Here is a 19,071-nt window from a genome sequence, read left to right on the forward strand (position 1 = left end):
CAGGTCCAGCCATCGCACGGAAAACAAGCAGAAACGCTGGGTGAAATTGTACTTTAATTGCCTTAAGAAGCTCGAAGAGTTGACTAGAAAATAAGAACCCTTCAGATCGAAATCTAAGTGAAGGCAAGCATATACACAGGTTAAATGGCCAAGGTTAAATAAAAAGTCTCTTCTTAAATTGGATGAAAAGAACAGTAACAGCAACCAAAAAATCTAACTGCACACTACCGAAGAGACGTCTAGAACACAAGCCTGCGGGGGCCCCAGGCTTATAATTCAGAGAGTCGCGCTGGCCGGGAACTGTGAAGAGGAGGCCGGCGGAGTTATCTAGAAACACGCGGAATTCTGGAGGCGAAAAGCAGCAACAGCCACGCAGGACGTCTGCACCCGATGTTCGGCTCCCAGAAGCCCATGCGCACCCACTAACCGGTCACAAAGCAAGCGGAGCACAGGTGGACGGAACGAGCAAAAGGTCAAGAAACAACTCTGGTGGGCCACTGTGACACACTCTCTAACAGAACCAGGAGGGACAAGTCGTCAACGACGTGCACTTGGACAACGTCATTAGCAAACTGAGCCGACAGACACCCGGAACCCGGCAACTGCAGGATTTCAGGGTCCCCTACAGCAAACACAGAACATTTGCGAAAGCCGTGTCTTGGGCCCAAAACAGGTGTCAGTCAATTTCAAAGGCCTGGAAGGGTACACAGCTTTGTACAGAGTAGGGAACACAGCCAGTCATGTCGTGATGACTTTGTATGGTGACAGATGGGGACAGGACGCATCAGGGTAAGGCTTTCACAAGGCAGGTGCATCTAAGTCACTGTGGTGCCCCCTGAAATGAACACAATACTGCACGCCAGTTACTCCTCAATAAAGACGATCCTAAAAACTTGTTCTCTGGCCAGAATTCATCGGCCCAAATCAGTAAGCAATGGAGAACTACCTTTAGAAAACTACTTGGAGGGACGCCTGGGTGGCTCAGTTGGTTGGGCAGCTGCCTTCGGCTCAGGTCATGATCCCAGCGTCCTGGGATCGAGTCCCACATGGGGCTCCTTGCTTGGCAGGGAGCCTGCTTCTCCCTCTGCCTCTGCCTGCCTCTCTGTCTGCCTGTGCTTGCTCTCTCTCCCTCTCTCTCTGACAAATAAATAAATAAAATCTTTAAAAAAAAAAACACTACTTGGAAACACACTTTTTTTTTTTAAGATTTATTTATTTTAGAAAGAGAGGGAAGGAGAGAGAGAGTGAGGGTGTGGGCAGGGAAGGGGCAGGGGAGACAAAGAGAGAGTCCCAAGCAGACTCCCCACTGAGCGTGGAGCCCAGCCCGGGGCTTGATCCCGTGACCCTGAGATCAAGCTTGGAGCGGAGATCAACGGTTGGAGGCTTGACTGAGGGAGCCGCCCAGGTGCCCCCAAGAAACATACTTGTAAATGGCCCAGGGTCCCGGGAAAACTGTCGTGGAAACGGTGCCGTGAGTTCCGGGACAGGACCGTCCGGGGCCGGCCGAGCCACCCGCGGCCCCACAGCACCCGTCGCGGAACGGTGGACGGCGGACGGGACCCACGACCAGTCGAGGAAGTGAGCAAAGACCTTCCAGAGAAACCCAAAGAAAGTGCAAGAAAGAAGATGACAAAGGTTAGAAATCCGCACAACGAAAACAGATAAGAGAGAGACGCCCCCGGAAACGGCAAGTTTGGATTTTTTACAGATCTGCAAAACTGAAAAATACCTCATAAAACATTACAAAGTAAAGTCAGTCAACAACTTTATGCCAATGAATGTGAAAATTTAGACAATGGACAAGTTATTAGAAAAATAGTAGTAATCAAAATGGTTTGAAGAAAAGAAAAAGGTTGAATCCCACGAGCATAAAAGAAACTCAATAGACAGACGGACCCTTGAAGGGGGCTCGGGGTGCAGAGGCCGCCCTGCCAAGTTCTGGGAAACCCGCGAGGCGTGCACACGGCTTCTGGGAAGCAGGGGCAGAAGGCCCACTCCCTGGCTTTCTTCCCGGAGCTCCTGTCACCTGTGTCACCAAAGCCGGACAATGAAAGGGGAAGGGGGGAGCATCCCCTGCCTGAATCCCGCAGCAGCGCACGGATGCAACTTTGGTACCGCAAGGCCTGATTGCACGTTAGAATCAGGTTAACTCACCGCGGGTGACAGACCGAAGGAAGGGACTTCCATGATCGACACGATTGATGTGGGGAAGTACTGATCAAATTCAACATCCCACTTCACCATCTTCTGCTGGACACGGATTTCTTTAGTGTGGGCAATGCTGTTTGCAGGAAACGTCACGAGTTCTAAGCACAGAAAGCCGCAGGGCTGGGAGCAAAACAAGGACGTTTGCTTCCACTCAGCGCCGCTGGGGCTCCCGGCCAGAACCCGCTGGAAGGAACACAAGGAGCTCGAAGTGGAAACGTTCTCAGATCCCAGGACTGTGTGCGGAGCGATCCACCGGGCACGCAGACATCCGGCCTTAAGTCACTGAGACGATTTCGTGACGTCGCTCGACCTAAGTCCAGTCATAAAAACCAAATGTATTCCTGTTCTTCCGAACGGGGGGGAAACGAGATTTGGAAGAGATGCCGTGTGTTTCGAATTATACCAAGAAATACGAGGTACCATAACCGGACACAACAAAAGACGTGCAGATCCTCTCCGGAGAAGACGCTGGAGGCTGACATTAAAGGAGGCCTCCTGCATACAGAAACGGAACGAACGACCCAGAAACTTCAGCAAATGGATGTCAACGCAGAAAAGAGGGACAGGGTGGCCGCTTTAAACCAAAAGGGCCTTCAGAGAGAAGTCGGTCACTTGCGGTGCGGGGGTCCTGTTTGTCCCTGGATTCCAGGAAGCAGCTGCAGAAGACTTGTTTTCCAGACGATGCGAGTGAAGGCGGACTGGTGTTTGATTTTATCAAGAAATTCAGGTTAATTTTGTTGGGACTGATAACGATTTCGTAGTTATGCCAGAAGGGAGTCTTCCCCGGGGGCGCAGTGGTTCGGGTGGACACACCCCGCCTGGGCTGCTCTCTCGCCTCCCCCTGCCAGGACCGCCGGTGAGGGGCTGCACGGGCGCGGCCAGCAGCGTGGAGCCGGAGGCGCCAAGGGGACCGGGCCTGCGAGTCCGGGTCGCCCCTTCTCTACCTTCCTGAGATCGCACTTTCCCACGGTAAAAGTGCAAAGAAAAGCACAAAGTCGGCATAAATGCGTGAGTGTTCAAGTGCGGCCGCTTCTCTCCAGGCTGCTCTGCGGATTCGGCACCGCCCCACACCCAGCCGGAGCGCGCGGGCCGCCAGCGGGCAAGGGCGCCCGCCTCGTCCCGAGCCCAGCGGCCGGGCCTTCCCGCCGGGACGCGCTTCCCTGTGGATGAACGTCGCAGGCAGGAACAGCGGCCCTGGGCCACAGTGGATGCTGGGGGCACGCGGCGCTGCAAACCTCCGCCACGGGAGGAAAAGCTGGCGCAGGGCCATGTACACTTAAATTAAAAACTTGTGTTCGGAGAACGCCCGAAGGAGCGTGGAAGAAGAGTTATAAACCAGAAGACAACGTCGACACAAAGCCCAAAAGCTCTGCTGTCAGCAGCACGTAAGGGCGACGCCCGGGTCGGCGGAGGTGCCCCCGGCGGCCAAGGGGCAGCCCGTCAGCAGGGCCCTTCGCCCTGAAGCTCGCCCTGGCCGGCAAGCGGGGCAGCCGCACCCCGGTGTGTCAGCGGCCCCCAGTCCCGCCTGCCTCCCGCGTCGTTCGTGCGGTTCCCCGTAGCTCTCCACAGGCTCCCGCTTCGGGGAAGCTGTTTGTCGGCGACACACGCACATTGCCCGGCCTCATCTATAGGTCTCAGTCGGTGAAGCATCTGCCTTCGGCTCGGGTCATGATCCCGGGGTCCTGGGATGAAACCCCATGTTGGGCTCCCTGCTCAGCGGGGAGTCAGCCCCTCCCCTCAAATAAATAAAATCTTTTTTTTGAAAAGTAAAGTGAAAAAGTATGTACCTTTGTATCACTTTCCCATTGCTGCTGTAACAGGTTACTGCAAACCCAGTGACTTAACCGACCAATCACGCTGGGATTCGGGTGGTCGGGGTCGGCAGTGAGTCTCGCTGCGTTAAAATCCAGGTGTGGCAGGGCCGCGTGCCCTTCTGGAGGTCCCCCACACTCCTCGGCTCAAGGCCCCATTCAAGCATCTTCAAAGCCAGCAGCGTGAGCTACCGTCCCCCCGGGGCTCTGTGACTCCCTCCCCTCTCCTGCCTCCCTGTCCCACTCCTGAGGACACCTGGATAATCTGGGATCTTGTCCCCAGCTCAGACGCTGCTAAACAAGCTGAATTCCCCTGCCACATCGTCTAACATATTCCCAAGTTCCGAGGATGAGGTCATGGCCGCCTTTGGGGGCCCAGTTTTGCTTCCATTCTCTCTGACTCCGGGCTCTGCTCCTGGGTGTGCGTCCTACAGATGCCGCGCTAGTGTCCTGGGGCTGCCACCGCCAGCGCAACACCAGGTGTCTCCGGGCGATGCAGATGTGTTCTCTCACACTTGCAGAGGACAGGGACCTGCCATCGTGGTGACCACCTGCCGTGGTCCCCCTGAAGTGCTGGGAGAGCGTGTGTTCCAGGCCTCTCCAAGGTTCCGACAGCGCCCTGGACCCTCCTCTGGGTGCTCTGGGGTGACAGCGCCCTGGCTTGGGGTGGGCTAACTCCAGCCTCCACATGACGGTCTCCAGGGGCCCAGATCTACGTCCAAATACCTCCTTTTTATAAAGACACCTGTCGTAGGACCTCATCACAACAAATGACATCCCCAATGACCCTATTCCCAAAGGAGGCCACTTTCTGAGATCCTAGGGATTAGGGCTTCAACCCATGATGTTTTCTCCTTGAAGAAACACAGTTCAACTCATCACACGCTCCGGCTTCGGGACACAGCAGGACCCCCCAGAGCAGCAAGGCTGGGAATAGCAGAGAGTCCGGAATCCCGCAGCAGGATGGCCGCAGGCGCACGGGTCCTCCTCTGGGTGCTCTGGGGTGATGCGAATGCTCCACGTCGGGCGCCGTGCTGCAGGGCCCCTTGAACACGAACGCCAGGGAAGAAGGTGCAAAAGGTGCCCTGGATTTGGCAGGAGAAGCAGGATCCGCGGTGGCCCAGACGGGGGTGCTGAGGGGGTGCCGGCTTGGGGGAGTCGTGGCCCCAAACTGGATGTCAGGCGGGAGCAGGAGGAGGCTGTTCCATGGAGGACATCAGAGCCCAGGCAGGGTGGGGGGGGTGTCACTGGGAGCCACCCAGCTCCAGCCTTGGAGGGATGACACGGCCATATAGCTTCAACGATCTCCCGACACCACACGTGTCAATCACACAGGGAACGGCAGACGTCGGCAGACAGCACGTTAATCCGGCGATCAAGGTGAAGGTCGGCGGTGATGTGACATGGCCCACCCCACAGGCCAGAATGGGCAGAAAGTGGCACATAAGTCCTTTGACTCTCCTGCCAAGGACGCATGATGCGAACCTCATCTGGGGAAACATCGGACAAGCCCACATCGAAGAGCTTCTCCGGACCTGCCTGCAGCCGTCAGAGGCGGCGTCCTGAAAGCCCGGGAAACGCCAGGGAGGCTGAGGGCCAGACGCTGCAGACACGCAAGGACTGCGGAGCGCAACGTGTGATCCCAGATGGGGTCCTTTCGCTTTCGTGGCTTTCTGGGATCAACTGTCAAAAGGTGCTTAACAGTGGTGGTGACACGTCTGTGAGTGGCCTGACTTTGATGGCCCTTCTGAGGTCATGTGGGAGAACGGCCTGCACAGTGTGGCTCAGTCAGAAAGCATCCCGTAAGTGACTTCTCAAATGCCTTAGGAAAAGACGATTTGGGGACTGAACTTTTATGTAAACTTGGAGTTGTTTCAAAAATTAAAGAAGAATATATATAGTATTATTCCATTTATATGATATTCCAAAGTCAGTGAAACTTAATTACGGTGTTTAGGAACGCATACACAGGGGGGTGCACCTGAAGAAAAGCCAGGAAATGAGAATCACAAAAGCCTGTCTGGGTCTTGGGAGTGAGTGAGGTCTGCCTGCGGGAAGGGAAGGGAGGATTGACTTACCTTGTGGGCATGGTTTTACTTCTTGACCTGAGTAGTTGCTACTGACGTTCACTTTACGTATGTATGTGTATATGTATGTGTTTGTGTGTCTATATGTATGTATGTGTGTGCATGTATGTTTGTGTATATGCATATGTATGTGCATGTGTGCATGTATACATGCATGTGTGCCTATGTGTACGTATGTGTAGACTATATGTGTGCACACGTGTGCATGCACATGCATGTATATATGTATATGTATGTATACATATGTATGCGTGTGTGCCTGTATATATGTGTACACATGCATGTATATGTGTGTATGTGTGTATATATGTGTGTATGTGTGTATCTGTATATGTGTGTGTGTGTATGTATGTATTTAATTTTTTCCTGATGTTCACTTTAAAACCAGTCTGCGCCGGGTGCGCGGGCGCGCGTCCACCTGCCCAGAGCACCTGTGAGGGAACTCCGGGCACCTGGCGGCCCAGCCGGGCGGTGCGGGCTCCGTACCTGGCGCAGCGGCTGGCGCAGCGGTTGGCTCAGCGGCCGTGCAGGGAAGGGTTCGAGGAAAGGACCGGCAGCTGGTGGGAAACACAGCAGGGGCCCCTCCACTGCCCAAACGGGGCTCCCTTTGAAAAACCCAATAGAGGCGCCTGGGGGTACTCAGCCGGTTAAGCGTCTATTCAGGTCAGCTCATGATCCCAGAGTCACCGGATCGAGCCCCGCATGGGGCGCCCTGCCCAGCGGGGAGTCTGCTTCTCCCTCCGCCCCTCCCCCCGCTCGTTCTCTCTCTCTTTCTTATGAATGAATAAATAAATAAATAAATAATATCTTTAAAAAGTAAACTTAAAGAAGAAAGAAAAGCCCAGCGGGAGGACTCGGGGCTCCCTTTCTCCGCTGGGCTCTGGCCCCCCAACTCTGGTCAGGGCTGCCACGGCGGCGCCGCGACCCCAGTGAGGCCCGCAAAGCCGGGAGGTGGGGGGGGACCAGCCCCAGGGCCGGGGACTCCGCGAAAAGCACCGGGGGCGAGACCCGCCGCAGCAGGTGCCTGCCCGGCCGAACCCGGACGCCGGCGCGAACGGACCCACCTCTCTGTGGCCGGCCGGGGGTCGCAGAGGCTCCTCCCGGGGCGCTCCCAGACCTGGGCCGCGGCGTCGAGGGCGGCGGGCGGCTCCATGGCAACGAGCGACTCCAGGGCGACGGGCGGCTCCACGGGCCGGGGTGGGGCTCGCCCGCCGCGCGCACCCCTGCTCGGGCGATGGTGCGGTCCGGGGCGCCCCCGCGCAGGCGCAGTGCGGCCGGGGAGAGTCCCGGAGCGGATCCCGCGGCTCGGTGGACGCGGGGGCGCGCGGGGCCGTAGCCGGGGCTTTGGCCCAAGCAGCCCCGGGGGCAGGTTGGTGCACCCAGCGACGGTCGTGCTCGCGCCGACGGGGGCTTTCCCGCGGGCGTCGTAGGCTGGGACTGCGGGCTCCACGTGCGGGCCGCGCCGAGCCGCGCGTCCCCCTCCCCAGCCCGGCCCGGGGTCCCCTGCCCCGCCCTGTCGTGAGGCGACCGGCCCGGCCGGAGCGCGTGTCTGCAGCGCAGCCGTGGGGGTGCGACCAGGGCCTCTCGGGCCAGGCCCGGCGGGGACCCGGGAGTGAGTGCGGCGCCGCCCTGCCCTCGCCGAGCGCCGCGCGCCGCTGCACCCGACCTCGAGGTGCCTCCCGGGGCCGCCGCGAGTCCGGGAAGTGCTTGGTTCCGCGCGGGAAACCGTCCACCGGGGTGGCCGCCGAGCCCCGCGCACAGCGCCGCGGAGGCGGGAACCGCGCGCGCTAGCCGTGGCCCCGCGCGCGTCCGCGGTCACCGCCGGCTCGCGGGGTGCGGGTCTCTGCGCTCCGAAGGCTGGGCCCGAGGAGCGGAACCGCGGCGCCCCGTCAGCCCAGGGTCGCTTCCCTGGCAGAAATCACGCTCCTCCCGCCCCGCGCCCTCCACCAGGCCGCTTCCTCCCCGGTCTGCCCGCTGGCCTCTGCGCTCCTCAACCCTCCGTGCACTGTCCACGGCAGAAGCGGAGGCCGGCGGAGGGCTGCAGAGAGCCCCGGCCGAGCCGCTGTGAAGGCGGGAGGACCGCCCTGTCTCCCCATGGCGTGATCTTCAAAACCTACTGTGAAGGGACAAAAGGGGTGGAACGGGCTGTGTCTTCCTCAGAAGGGGCAGAGGCGCTAAGAACATCCAGGTACATGTACTTCCTGGGGGTCACGGAGGAACAGTTACCAGCCAGGGTCAGGAAGGTGAGCTCCACGCGGAAATGATATTTCTCCGAATGTGCTTGTCCCTTTGGCTACGGAACTGTGTGACTGCGATGCCAAAAACAAGTCAGTTCCTAAAAACTGGAAACAAAAGAACCTAACTGTATGTCAGGTATTAACCTTACAGAAAAGAATTCAAATGACTTTAAAACCCAACAATTTGATCCTACTTAACTAGTAAGGGCAAAAAGAGCTCCAAAGAACGCCCGGGTTGTTTGCAGTGGTCCTGGCCTTAGTAACGGTACGACCATCGCCCTTCCGGAAGTGCATGAAGGGAGATATAGGAAATAGGTGGTATGGGAATATTAGGAACCAACATTTTAACTTTGGGAGAAGAGATAGGAATGTAAAATAAGTTAAAACTGTAATCTTGGGTGCCAATGGGAAATACTGTATGAATTAATAGAACTTTAAAAAATGTATTTCTGGGGCACTGGGTGGCTCATTCGGTTAAGCCTCAGACTCTTGCTTTCAGCTCAGGTCATGATCTCAGGGTTGTGCGATTAAACTCCAGTCCAGCTCTGCGCTGCACGTGAAGCCGGCTTAGAATTCTCCGTCTCCCTCTGCCCTTCTGCCCCTGCTTGCACACTCTCTCTAAAAATAAATAAATATGTAAATAATAAAAATATTACTTCTGGGGCACCTGGGTGGCTCAGTGGATTAAGCGTCTGCCTTGGAGTCAGGTCTCAGGGTCCTGGGATCAAGCCCCACATTGGGCTCTCGGCTCAGCGGGGAGCCTGCTTCCCCCTCTCTCTCTGCTGCCTTTCTGCCTACTTGTGATCTCTGTCTCTGTCCAATAAATAAATAAAATCATAAGAAAAAATTACTTCTTAGTTCTGTCCACTGAAAAGGTCCAGAACCATCTGGTATGGTAGCCACTGGACATATGTGGCAATTTCAATGTAAAATTAATTAAAATTAAACACTTGAACAGACACTTGTACACCGGAACAAATTTAAACTTCCATTCCTTGGAGCATCTAACTGGCTCAGGCTGTGCAACTCTTGATCTTGGGGTCGTGAGTCCAAGCCCCATGTTGGGCGTGCAGCCTACTTTAAATTAATTAAAAACAATTTAAAAAAATAAATAAAATTCCATTCCTTGGTTGCAGTAGCCACATTTCATGTGTTCAGCGGTGCAATTGGCTAGCAGCTGCTCTATTAGAGAGCAAAGATATAAAAAGTGCCTGGTTGGGTTGCACAGTCTAGAAATATTCACCAGCTCAGTAGCAGTGAGCACTCGGCACCCAGCTGGTTGTCCTTGCCGCTGTTCCTGGTAGAAGAAATCACCGCTTCTTAGAAAAATGACTGGTACCAGATCTAAGGCAGAAAACACACAACATGATCTTGGAGCATCTTATCAACAGAAAGCAAGGGAATTACTAACGAGTGCAGCATTGGGTCAGAGGACTTGCTAGTCAATGTGGAGATGCTCCCATTGGCCAAAGTAAGGACAATTTGAGTATAAAAAAAAAAAAGTAAATACAGTGGACTGAAGAACAGCAAATATGTTAACATCCATGAGTTCATTTAAAAAATAAAATCCTCATTGATCCCCCCTTTTTTTTTTTCATTGATCACGTTTGAAGGCTGCTAGGATGCTGCGTCACCATTCTGGAAACAGATGAAGCTTCCGTGGCGGAGCTCGGCTCTGATCTCCCTTCGAGAAAGGATTTGCATTTAGCTAAGAGGAGTGTAGCAGCGCTGTAGTGGAGCTGAGTTCACTCTCTTTCTGGGTGGTTCCTGGTCAATGATCGACCATGGCAGGGGCTCTAGGTGGCTCTAGGTGGACCTCCGGCCCAGGGGCTCCTCTAATGGACAATCTCTGCTCCAGAGTTCTCCACCCCTTCCCTCAGATCGGCCAACACTTAGTAGGGTTTGCATCAGAGTTAGGTTCTTCCTGCTCAATTCTGCTTCTCCATGCTTTCCATCCATGGGCTTCAGATCATTATTGTAGTCTGTGGTTTCCTCAGCCCAATTTTGCTCCACCCCCAACCCCCATCTTTCACAGGCATGAGCTCCCAATAAATCTCTTGTATTCTGAATGCCATGTCATAGTCTGCTTACTGGAGGACACACACTAATAGTTGGTAGCAGGAGTGGTCAGAGGTAGTAGATACTAAGAGGGGGAGTTGTAACTAGATCACTCGCTGCCCAGCTGACAGTGAGTATCCCATCCTGGGTCAAACGTGGATGCCTTGAACAAGGTGGTATCCCACTGATACAATTTTCACAAATAATAAGTTGGGAGAATAGTGGTTGGTGCAGTGACTGACAAGGACGTGTGTTTTGGAGGATGAAGGAGACCCATACAAGAACAGTACATCTCAGAGTCGTGAGCTCAAGCCCATCTTGGGCTCTGCGCCCAATGGTGAGTCTGCTTGAGATTCTTTCTCCCTCTTTTTTGCCCCTCCTGCTCACACTCTCTTTCTCTCTCTCTGTCAAATAAATAAATAAATCTTTAAAAAAAAAAAAAGAACAGTACAGTGATCTGGCTGCAGAGACATCCCACAGAAGAATATGTGAAGACGGAGATAGTTAACAGATAATTGAAACTAAGTGTGTTGACACCAAAAGCCAAGGCAACAAAGCAAAAATAAACAAGTGGGACTATATCAAACTAAAAAGTTTGTGCTCAGCAAAGGAAACCATCCACAAAATGCAAAAGCAACCTTCTGAATGGGAGAAAATATTTGCCCATCATGTATCTGGTAAGGGGTTAATATCCAAAATATATTAAAAAAAAAAAAACCATACAATTTCATAGCAAAAACTCCAAACAATCCAAATAAGAAATGGGAAGAGTATCTGAACAGACATTTTCCCAAGGAAGACAAAGACATCCAGATGGCCAACAGATCCATGAAAAGATGGCAAATATCACTCATCATCAGGGACATGCAGATCAAAACCACCACGAGATATCACCTCATACCTCTCAGAATGGCTACGATCAAAAAGACAAGAAATAGGGGCACCTGGGTAGCTCAGTGGGTTAAGTCTCTGCCTTTGGCTCAGGTCATGGTCTCAGGGTCCTGGGATCGAGCCCCGAGTTGGGCTCTCTGCTCAGTGGGGAGCCTGCTTCCCTTCCTCTCTCTCTGCCTGCCTCTCTGCCGACTTGTGATCTCTGTCAAATAAATAAATAAAATCTTTTTTAAAAAATTAAAAATAGAACTACCTTGACTCTCAGTCAAGGTAGCTTTGCAATGCCAAGGTCAGGGCCTGGTTGGAAAAACCTCCACACATGGAATGGGTATATCTCAGTGGGTGCTCCTAAAGACTTTGGCTCCCTGGACTTTTCTGAAACATCAGAAACTGTGAAGTTTGCTCACCCCAACCTCTAAGGGAAACACCAGGACTCCCCTCTTATGGGAAGACACTGTAGAGGTTTCAAAAACAAGGCAACAAGGTCCTTCCAGTATCTGTGCCCTCCCCATGCCCCCCCTCCGCCCCCATTGCCAGGTTGGCAACCAGGGATAAATTGTAGCATAGCCTCATTACATACATGCTGGACCTGGTAAGAAAGAACGGTGTGTGACAACAACAAAGCCTCACTATAACATAGCTGGGAGGCTCAGGGCAGAGGGCGCCCTCCGGCCCCACCGCTCATCAACTGCTGACCCAGCCAGCAGAGGGACTCTGCAAGTGGGTGTTACTTCCACTAACCCCAGCAGGAGGAAGAGAGGCTTTCCTCGTCTGCCCAGCAACAGCCCAGCCAATGAGAGACTGTCACAATGTAGCCAATGGGAGACAGCCACAACTTAGCCAATGAGAAATGGTCACAATTTAACCAATGAGAGACAGCCACAACCTAGCGGATAAGAGACTCACAATTTAGCCAAGGGGGGACTGTCATAGCCCAGCCAATGAGAAGACTGCATTCAAATTCCCAGTTCGCTCCAAGGGCTTTCTGCTTATAACCTCCTCGCCGCTGTCAAGAGCCGTTCTTTCTTCTCTGGACTCAGTGATTATTTTTCTGCTGTGACTTGCTTGTGCGGGTTGCCTTTCTCTTTTGTTCCCAAGCAAACCCATCTTTTGCTGGTAAAATAACTGGAATTTTTTTTTAAGATTTTATTTATTTATTTGACAGACAGAGATCACAAGCAGGCAGAGAGGCAGGCAGAGAGAGAGGAGGAAGCAGCCTTCCCGCTGAGCCGAGAGCCCGATGCGGGGCTCGATCCCAGGACCCTGGGATCATGACCTGAGACGAAGCAGAGGCTTTAACCCCCTGAGCCACCCAGGCGCCCTGGAGTTTTTATTTTTAAGGCCAAAAAGAGCTGCAAGAATTCGCAGCAGGTGTGGGCTGTGGGATGGGTTTGCAGGCGCGGCCTCCAGGGGCCAGACAGGAGCCTCTGACGGGGAGAGTTTGTGGACGTGGGGCCTTCTCTCGGGACACGGATCTAACACCCTGGCAAGGACCCCAGAGGATGTGAAATTCGCTGCCAAAGTGGCTGAGAATCTCCCAAGCTGGATGAGAACGGCAAGCCCGCAGACCCAAGAAGCTCCGCAGACCTCAAGCAGAATAAATACAGGAAAATCACACCAAGACACATAATCACCAAATTGGCCAAAATGAGAAATAAAGACTCTTCAGAACACTCAGAGAAAAGACACATTGCATGCAGAGTAACAAAGAAATGTCAGTGATCTGTTGGAGGGAAATCATTCAAGCCGGAGACAATGAAGCTACAACTTTAAAACCCTGAAAGAAGAAAAAATGAAAATCAAACAGAAACCGCTGGTGATGTGAACGTCTGTACTCAGAGAAAACAGCTGGAGAAAATGAAGGCGGTTTCATGGTATGTAATTATATCTCAATAAAGTCGTTTTTAAAAATGTCTTTGAATGAAGGCAAACTCCTGCTTCTGACTGGGATGGAGTAAGGGAAAGCACTGCCCGGCCCTTCTCAGGCGAGGGACTCCCAGGGGGAGCATGAGCCATAAAGGAAAATTGACAAAATGGATTTCATCAAGATTAAAAACTTCGGCTCTTGAGGAGTTCCTGTTAAGAAAAATGAACAGACAGGGGTGCCTGGGTGGCTCAGTGGGTTAAAGCCTCTGCCTTTGGCTCAGGTCATGATCCCAGGGTCCTGGGATCGAGCCCCGCATTGGGCTCTCTGCTCAGCGGGGAGCCTGCCTTCTCCTCTCTCTCTGCCTGCCTCTCTGCCTGCTTGTGATCTCTCTCTCTCTCTCTGTCAAATAAATAAAATCTTTGGAAAAAAAAAAAAAAGAAAAAGAAAAATGAACAGACAAGCCCCAGACTGGGAGAAAGTATTTGCAAGATGTACATCCAGTGAAGGATGTCTATCTACAATATACAAAGAACTCTTACAACTCAATAAGAAGGCCAACAATCTCATTTTAAAATATTGACAGACGGGATGCCTGGGTGGCTCAGTTGGTTGAGCGTCCAACTCTTGGTTTCGGCTCAGGTCATGATCTCGGGGTCATGAGTTCAAGCCCCAGATCAGGCTCCACGCTGGGCTGGGAGTCTGCTGCAGATTCTTTCCCTGTGCCCCTCCCTCTGCTCTCTGTCTCTCAAATAAATAAATACATCTTTAAAAGAAAATATTGTGAAAAGATTTGAACAAGCCTATAAAGAGGTTTCAGAGTCATAAGCCATTAAAAAAATGCACATTAAATCCACAATGAGATGTCTATGCATAGTCACAAAAATGGCCAAAATTAAAGATGTATAAGCGAGTGTTGATAAGGAGGCAGAGCAACTTAAAATCTCATCCATCGCTGGTGGGAATACAAAATAGCACAGCCGCACTGGGATACAGATTAGTAGTTTCCTATAAACATACATTCCCCTTAAAATCCCATAATCCTACAACTAGGTATGTATCCAAAGAAAATGGAAACCTGCCCACACAGACACTTGCACTTGAGCTTTCAAAGCAGCTTGACTCCTAACAGACGTACCTCGGTACAGCCCAAACGTCTGTCAGCAGGTGGCTTCACGCTGTGGGGTATATTCATACAATGGAACGCGATTCAGCATGGAGATAAACTTCCGATCCGGCCAGCACGTGAATAAATCTTAAAGGTATTACACTGAGTGAAAAGAGTCTGACACGAGCTTACTGTTTAGTCCCTCACTGCTGTGTAACAAACGGCCGTGAGACACCGTGGATCAAAACAACCCCCTTATCCCACAGCTTTTGTCAGGGGCGGGTCCCCAGCTCTGCCTCTTACAAAGCTGAAGCCAAGGGCCATGTCCAGGTTCACAGTCATCTTGAGGTTCACGGGGGTCCAGTTGCACTCTCCAGCTCACTCTGGCTGGGCAGGGGGCGTCAGCTCCCTTGGTCCCTGTCAGACCAAGGGCCGGTCCCCAATTCCTTGCCTGGTGAGTCTCCTGCTACACCAGCTCTCAACACGGCAGTCGGCTCTTCAACGTGAGCAAGTAGGGTGCCAGCAAGACCTAAGGCACGGTGTTTCACAAGCCGACCCTGGGCGTGATGTCTTGTCCCTTTCGGATATCATTGAAACAGGTGAGTGGGTCCGGACCCCATGCAGGGAAGATGTCCAATACCAGGGCAGGGGTCGCTGGGAGCCGTCGTGGGAGGCTGCCCGCACCAACCTCACACTGTGCGATCCTTGTATGTCGCACTTTAGAAAAGCAAAACTAAAGCAACAGAAAGCAGATGCTCATGGTTACTCGGGACCGGACCCGGGGAGCAGACCGACCACGACGATGGTAGAACTAGGTAAGGTCGGCTGTGGTCCATCAAAACTGTATACTTAAAATCGGTGAACTTTACTGTATATAAATTATATGTCAACAAAGCTAAAATAAAGTAAAATAAAATCTAGATCCAGGTCATAATCTAAAAGGCTGTGTGAGACCTGACCTGGATCCTGCCTGTTTGTTTTTTTTTTTAAAGATTTTATTTATTTATTTGTCAGAGACAGATCACAAGTAAGCAGAGAGGCAGGCAGAGAGAGAGGGGAAGGGAAGCAGGCTCCCCGCGGAGCAGAGAGCCCGACGTGGGGCTCGATTCCAGAACCCCGGGATCATGACCCGAGCCGAAGGCAGAGGCTTAGCCCACGGAGCCCCCCAGGCGCCCCATGGACCCCGCCTGTCATACTCAGCTCCCCCCCCCCCTCACTCCCTGTGTCACCGCCCACACTGGCCGGGCTTTGCTTCTTTTTGGCTGGTTCATCCCAGCCTCAGGACTTCTGCACTTTCTTTTAAAAAACATTAAAAAAATCTTTAGGGGCACCTGGGGGGCTCAGTGGGTTAAAGCCTCTGCCTTCAGCTCAGATCATGATCCCAGGGTCCTGAGATCGAGTCCCACATCAGGCTCTCTGCTTGGCGGGGAGCCTGCTTCCTCCTCTCTCTCTGCCTGCCTCTCTGCCTACTTGTGATCTCTGTCAAATAAATAAAAAAATCTTTTTTAAAGTAATCTCAACACCCAACATCGGGCTCAAACTGACAACTCCAAGACCAAGAGCCACATGCTCTTTGGCTGAGCCAGCTAGGTGCCCCAGGACCTTTGCACTTTCTGTTCCCTTTCTGAAGCACTTACCTGGCTCTTTTTTTTTTTTTTTTTTTTTTACTTACTTACCTGGCTCTTGATGTGGCTGGCTTTTTCTCCAGGAGGGATAGGCTATAATTCAAGTTCCAGCTCGAATGGTGCCTCATCGAAGGCCTTTCCTGACTACCCTGTCTAAGCGTCCCCACCCCCAGCACGACTACTCTATTATTTTGGTCTTGTTTACACTCCTTCACAGCCTGTATTTCTTCTGAAATGATGGTTCGTTTCCTCACCAACTGTCTGTCCTCCCCTTTCTAGAAGGTGAGCTCAGTGCAGATGGGGACCTTTTATATCTTCTTTCACCCAATGTTTAGACCAATACTTGGCATGTGGTAAGTTGAATAATCCATTAATATTTGTTAAGTGAACATTGATCTGGTGGGGGCTTTTCTTGGGGAAGTTTAATGAAGGGAATCAAATGTCAAGTATGAAAAAGGTTCCTGTTTTTATCTGTCTGGCATCCTGCCTGGAGGATCAGCATCGAGGACCAGAGGGAGAGGAGGGGCGCAGCGTCTTCCTGCCAGAGTTTGGGAAGAACCTCATCCCGGCTGCTGGTGGGACCCCCTTTCCCCTGCGGCTCCCTGACAGTCTCCCTGCGGCTGACCCAGCCCCCGCTCTGTCCAAAGTAGACAGTTTTCCTCCCTTGACTGACAGCCTTTTTGTCAGGAATGTTAATTTGTGTCTACTGTTTTCTTTACGTGTAGGATTTCAAATCACTACTTTAAAAAACATAAAAAAGGAGAATAGAATCCTGGCTTTTCCACGTTAAACATGAATGTGCTGGAATGTCTATTTGACTTGTGTGGAAACAACTCTCTGAGAGGCCGAGTCTGGGGTCTGTTGGTTCTCAGGGCCTCGAACCCATGGCCATGGCCGTGAGCCCGCCCTGCGTCTAAGGAGACAGAGGACCTCCGGCCGCTGCAAGTCGTTTGCATCAGATCCTTTCTGCCGAGTTCTCTCTGCTTCTCAGACCGATGGATTCGTGTAAAAATCACAGCATTAATACTTGCAGGCTACGCTCAAGAAAATTCTCCTGTGTCACTGCCGTTTTTCTCCCCAGTAAATTCGTAAAGCAGCCTCACAAATGTATCAGGCAGGGACTTTAAATTTAGCTAGTGCTGCTTCCCCTCCCGGATCGCCGTGACTCACCTCTACCTCCCGGGGCCCGTCCTGCTGCTGGGGTGGAAGCCGGCCAGCTCTCCGCCGCGGCCTCAGCCCCGGTGTCATCCCATCCCATTCGTTGTGGGCACCAGGCAAAGCGATTAAATAACACACAAAAGATGGCAGGCTGGTGATTTCCAGAATCTAACAGACCAGCAGACCAGACTGGTCTGGTTTTTCCAGATGCAGCTTAGGGCGGCCAAGCATGGTCTCAGGGACGTGCTCCGGTGACCCCAGGGTTAACCAAGGAGGTGGAGTTTCTAAACCTTCCACTGAAGGCACAACTGTCCTGTCCCGCTCTGTGCCATATGGGGAGACCATACCGCCTCCCTGCATAAATAGGAGAAAGACAGCAATGTCACTGCCCCCAGCTTGAAACCAGAGGGCTCTGCATGGGTCCTGCCTGACCGGGAAGCCACCTCATCAAATAAGCCAAAAGGGACTCCATGGACGAGTTAAATAGATGTACATACAGGGACCAAATGCCTTAGGTTTGAAATTTGTTCCTTTATCATCCTCATTCCCCTGGTCTGGTGCCAAGCCTCCTGTTTTGCGCTCTTAGTGGTACCAAGAAAGGGGCTGGGGTTGTCCAGGCATTTGGGCAGAGGGCACAGATCTTCCTGGAGACGAAGAACCTTCCACTTCCCCAAGGGTCCTTCTCAGGGATTTTGAAAGTCACCAAAGTCCTACTTGGAGGGTGGTTTCTCCCCTCAAAAAGTACTAGGCATGGGATTCACACGGAGAACAACTTATGTGTTTTCCAGAGAAGGGAAGTGGCTTGATGGACCTCTGAGTGGGGAGCATTTCCCAGACCCTCAGAGGGAGGGACCAGGGGGCTGGTTCTGTCCCACAGATGCAGATGCTCCCATATCCTGGGCCCCCCCTCAGCCCAGCCAGCAGCCAGACACACAGAACCAAGGCCCTGGTTTCTTGACCTTTGCTGGGGGCACCCAGAATTGGCCCTCTCTGTTCGGAGGCAGTTGTCTGAATGGGGCCGAAGAGGAAAAAGGGGACACAGAAGTGGCCACAAACTAATTCCTGAAAAACCAGAAGAAGGAACAATAAAAACCCCACTCGTCAGACCCAGACAAACCAGGTAGTGACTAGACCTGAAATGGAGCTTGAGGATTCTAGGGAAGAAAAAGCATTTTGACTGACGGTCACAGGAGGCCCCGGTGATGCCCGCCGCAGTGGCTCCTACAGAAACCTCCTCCTGGTGTGCGCGGCAGGGGGGACGTGTGAGCAGGTGACTTCTTTACATCTCTGTCTCTTGGTGGTTCTCGAAAGGCGCTTGCCTCCAGGGCTTGCGGAAGAAGAGGGGAGCTGATGTCCCCAAACAGCCAGAGCTGAGGCTGAAATTCCTGTCCAGTGACCCTCTGCAGGGAGAGCTTAAGGTTCACTTTATGCCTCAGCTAACAGGCAAGTGAAGAAAATGGCAGCAGACTCTGGGTCACCCTGAACTAATTGAGTCAAGTGATTCAAGGTCAAGGTTATTTCTCAGAGGCTGTTAGCACCTGGACCTTCTCAAATATTCATAGAGTGACAGTGAGCTCGCATGGTTGCCTGGACCCGCACAAAGATCAGAGCTTGGGGCTGAAAGGCAGGAGCTCCTGAGCGGTAAAGGGGCTGCGGACCGTGCTCGTTTTGCTGGCTTTTGGAGACTGAGCCTGTGTATTTCCCTACATTTGTTAAGCACCTGCTATGTGCTAGAGGTTTAGACATGAAGGAGCCTGAAGAAGCGGGCAGGGGAGACCTCTGTTCTAGCGGGAATGGTAACAATCCTGTTGAACGCTCACAACTGTTACTTTGTGCAAGGACACACTCTGGGCGCTTGTTGGAGGACTGACTCCTCCCAACAAACGCGTCGGAAAGGGCCCACAGGAAAGTGGCCCTGAGGCCCTGAGACTTGTTCAGAGCACAGGCACATTCACGGCACATTCCCACCGCGTGGGAACGCGCTGAGATCTTTGCGTCTCTACCCAAAGGTGGCATTTACACCG

At 52.7% G+C, this 19,071-nt stretch overlaps 1 protein-coding gene across 1 annotated transcript in view; it reads right to left on the reverse strand.

Annotated features, from left to right (window-relative positions):
- CFAP74 (cilia and flagella associated protein 74) overlaps positions 1–19,071 on the reverse strand; it is a 73,234-nt gene that overhangs the window by 52,909 nt on the left and 1,254 nt on the right. Inside the window, 9 exon segments of the mRNA XM_044236407.1 lie at positions 7,171–7,310; positions 7,313–7,387; positions 7,390–7,486; positions 7,488–7,517; positions 7,519–7,659; positions 7,661–7,753; positions 7,755–7,871; positions 7,874–8,168; positions 8,224–8,307. Coding sequence (XP_044092342.1) covers positions 7,171–7,310; positions 7,313–7,387; positions 7,390–7,486; positions 7,488–7,517; positions 7,519–7,659; positions 7,661–7,753; positions 7,755–7,871; positions 7,874–8,168; positions 8,224–8,307 — 1,072 coding nt within the window.

The sequence above is a fragment of the Neovison vison genome, chromosome 2 (genome assembly GCF_020171115.1).
Source record: "Neovison vison isolate M4711 chromosome 2, ASM_NN_V1, whole genome shotgun sequence".
Taxonomy (NCBI): domain Eukaryota; kingdom Metazoa; phylum Chordata; class Mammalia; order Carnivora; family Mustelidae; genus Neogale; species Neogale vison.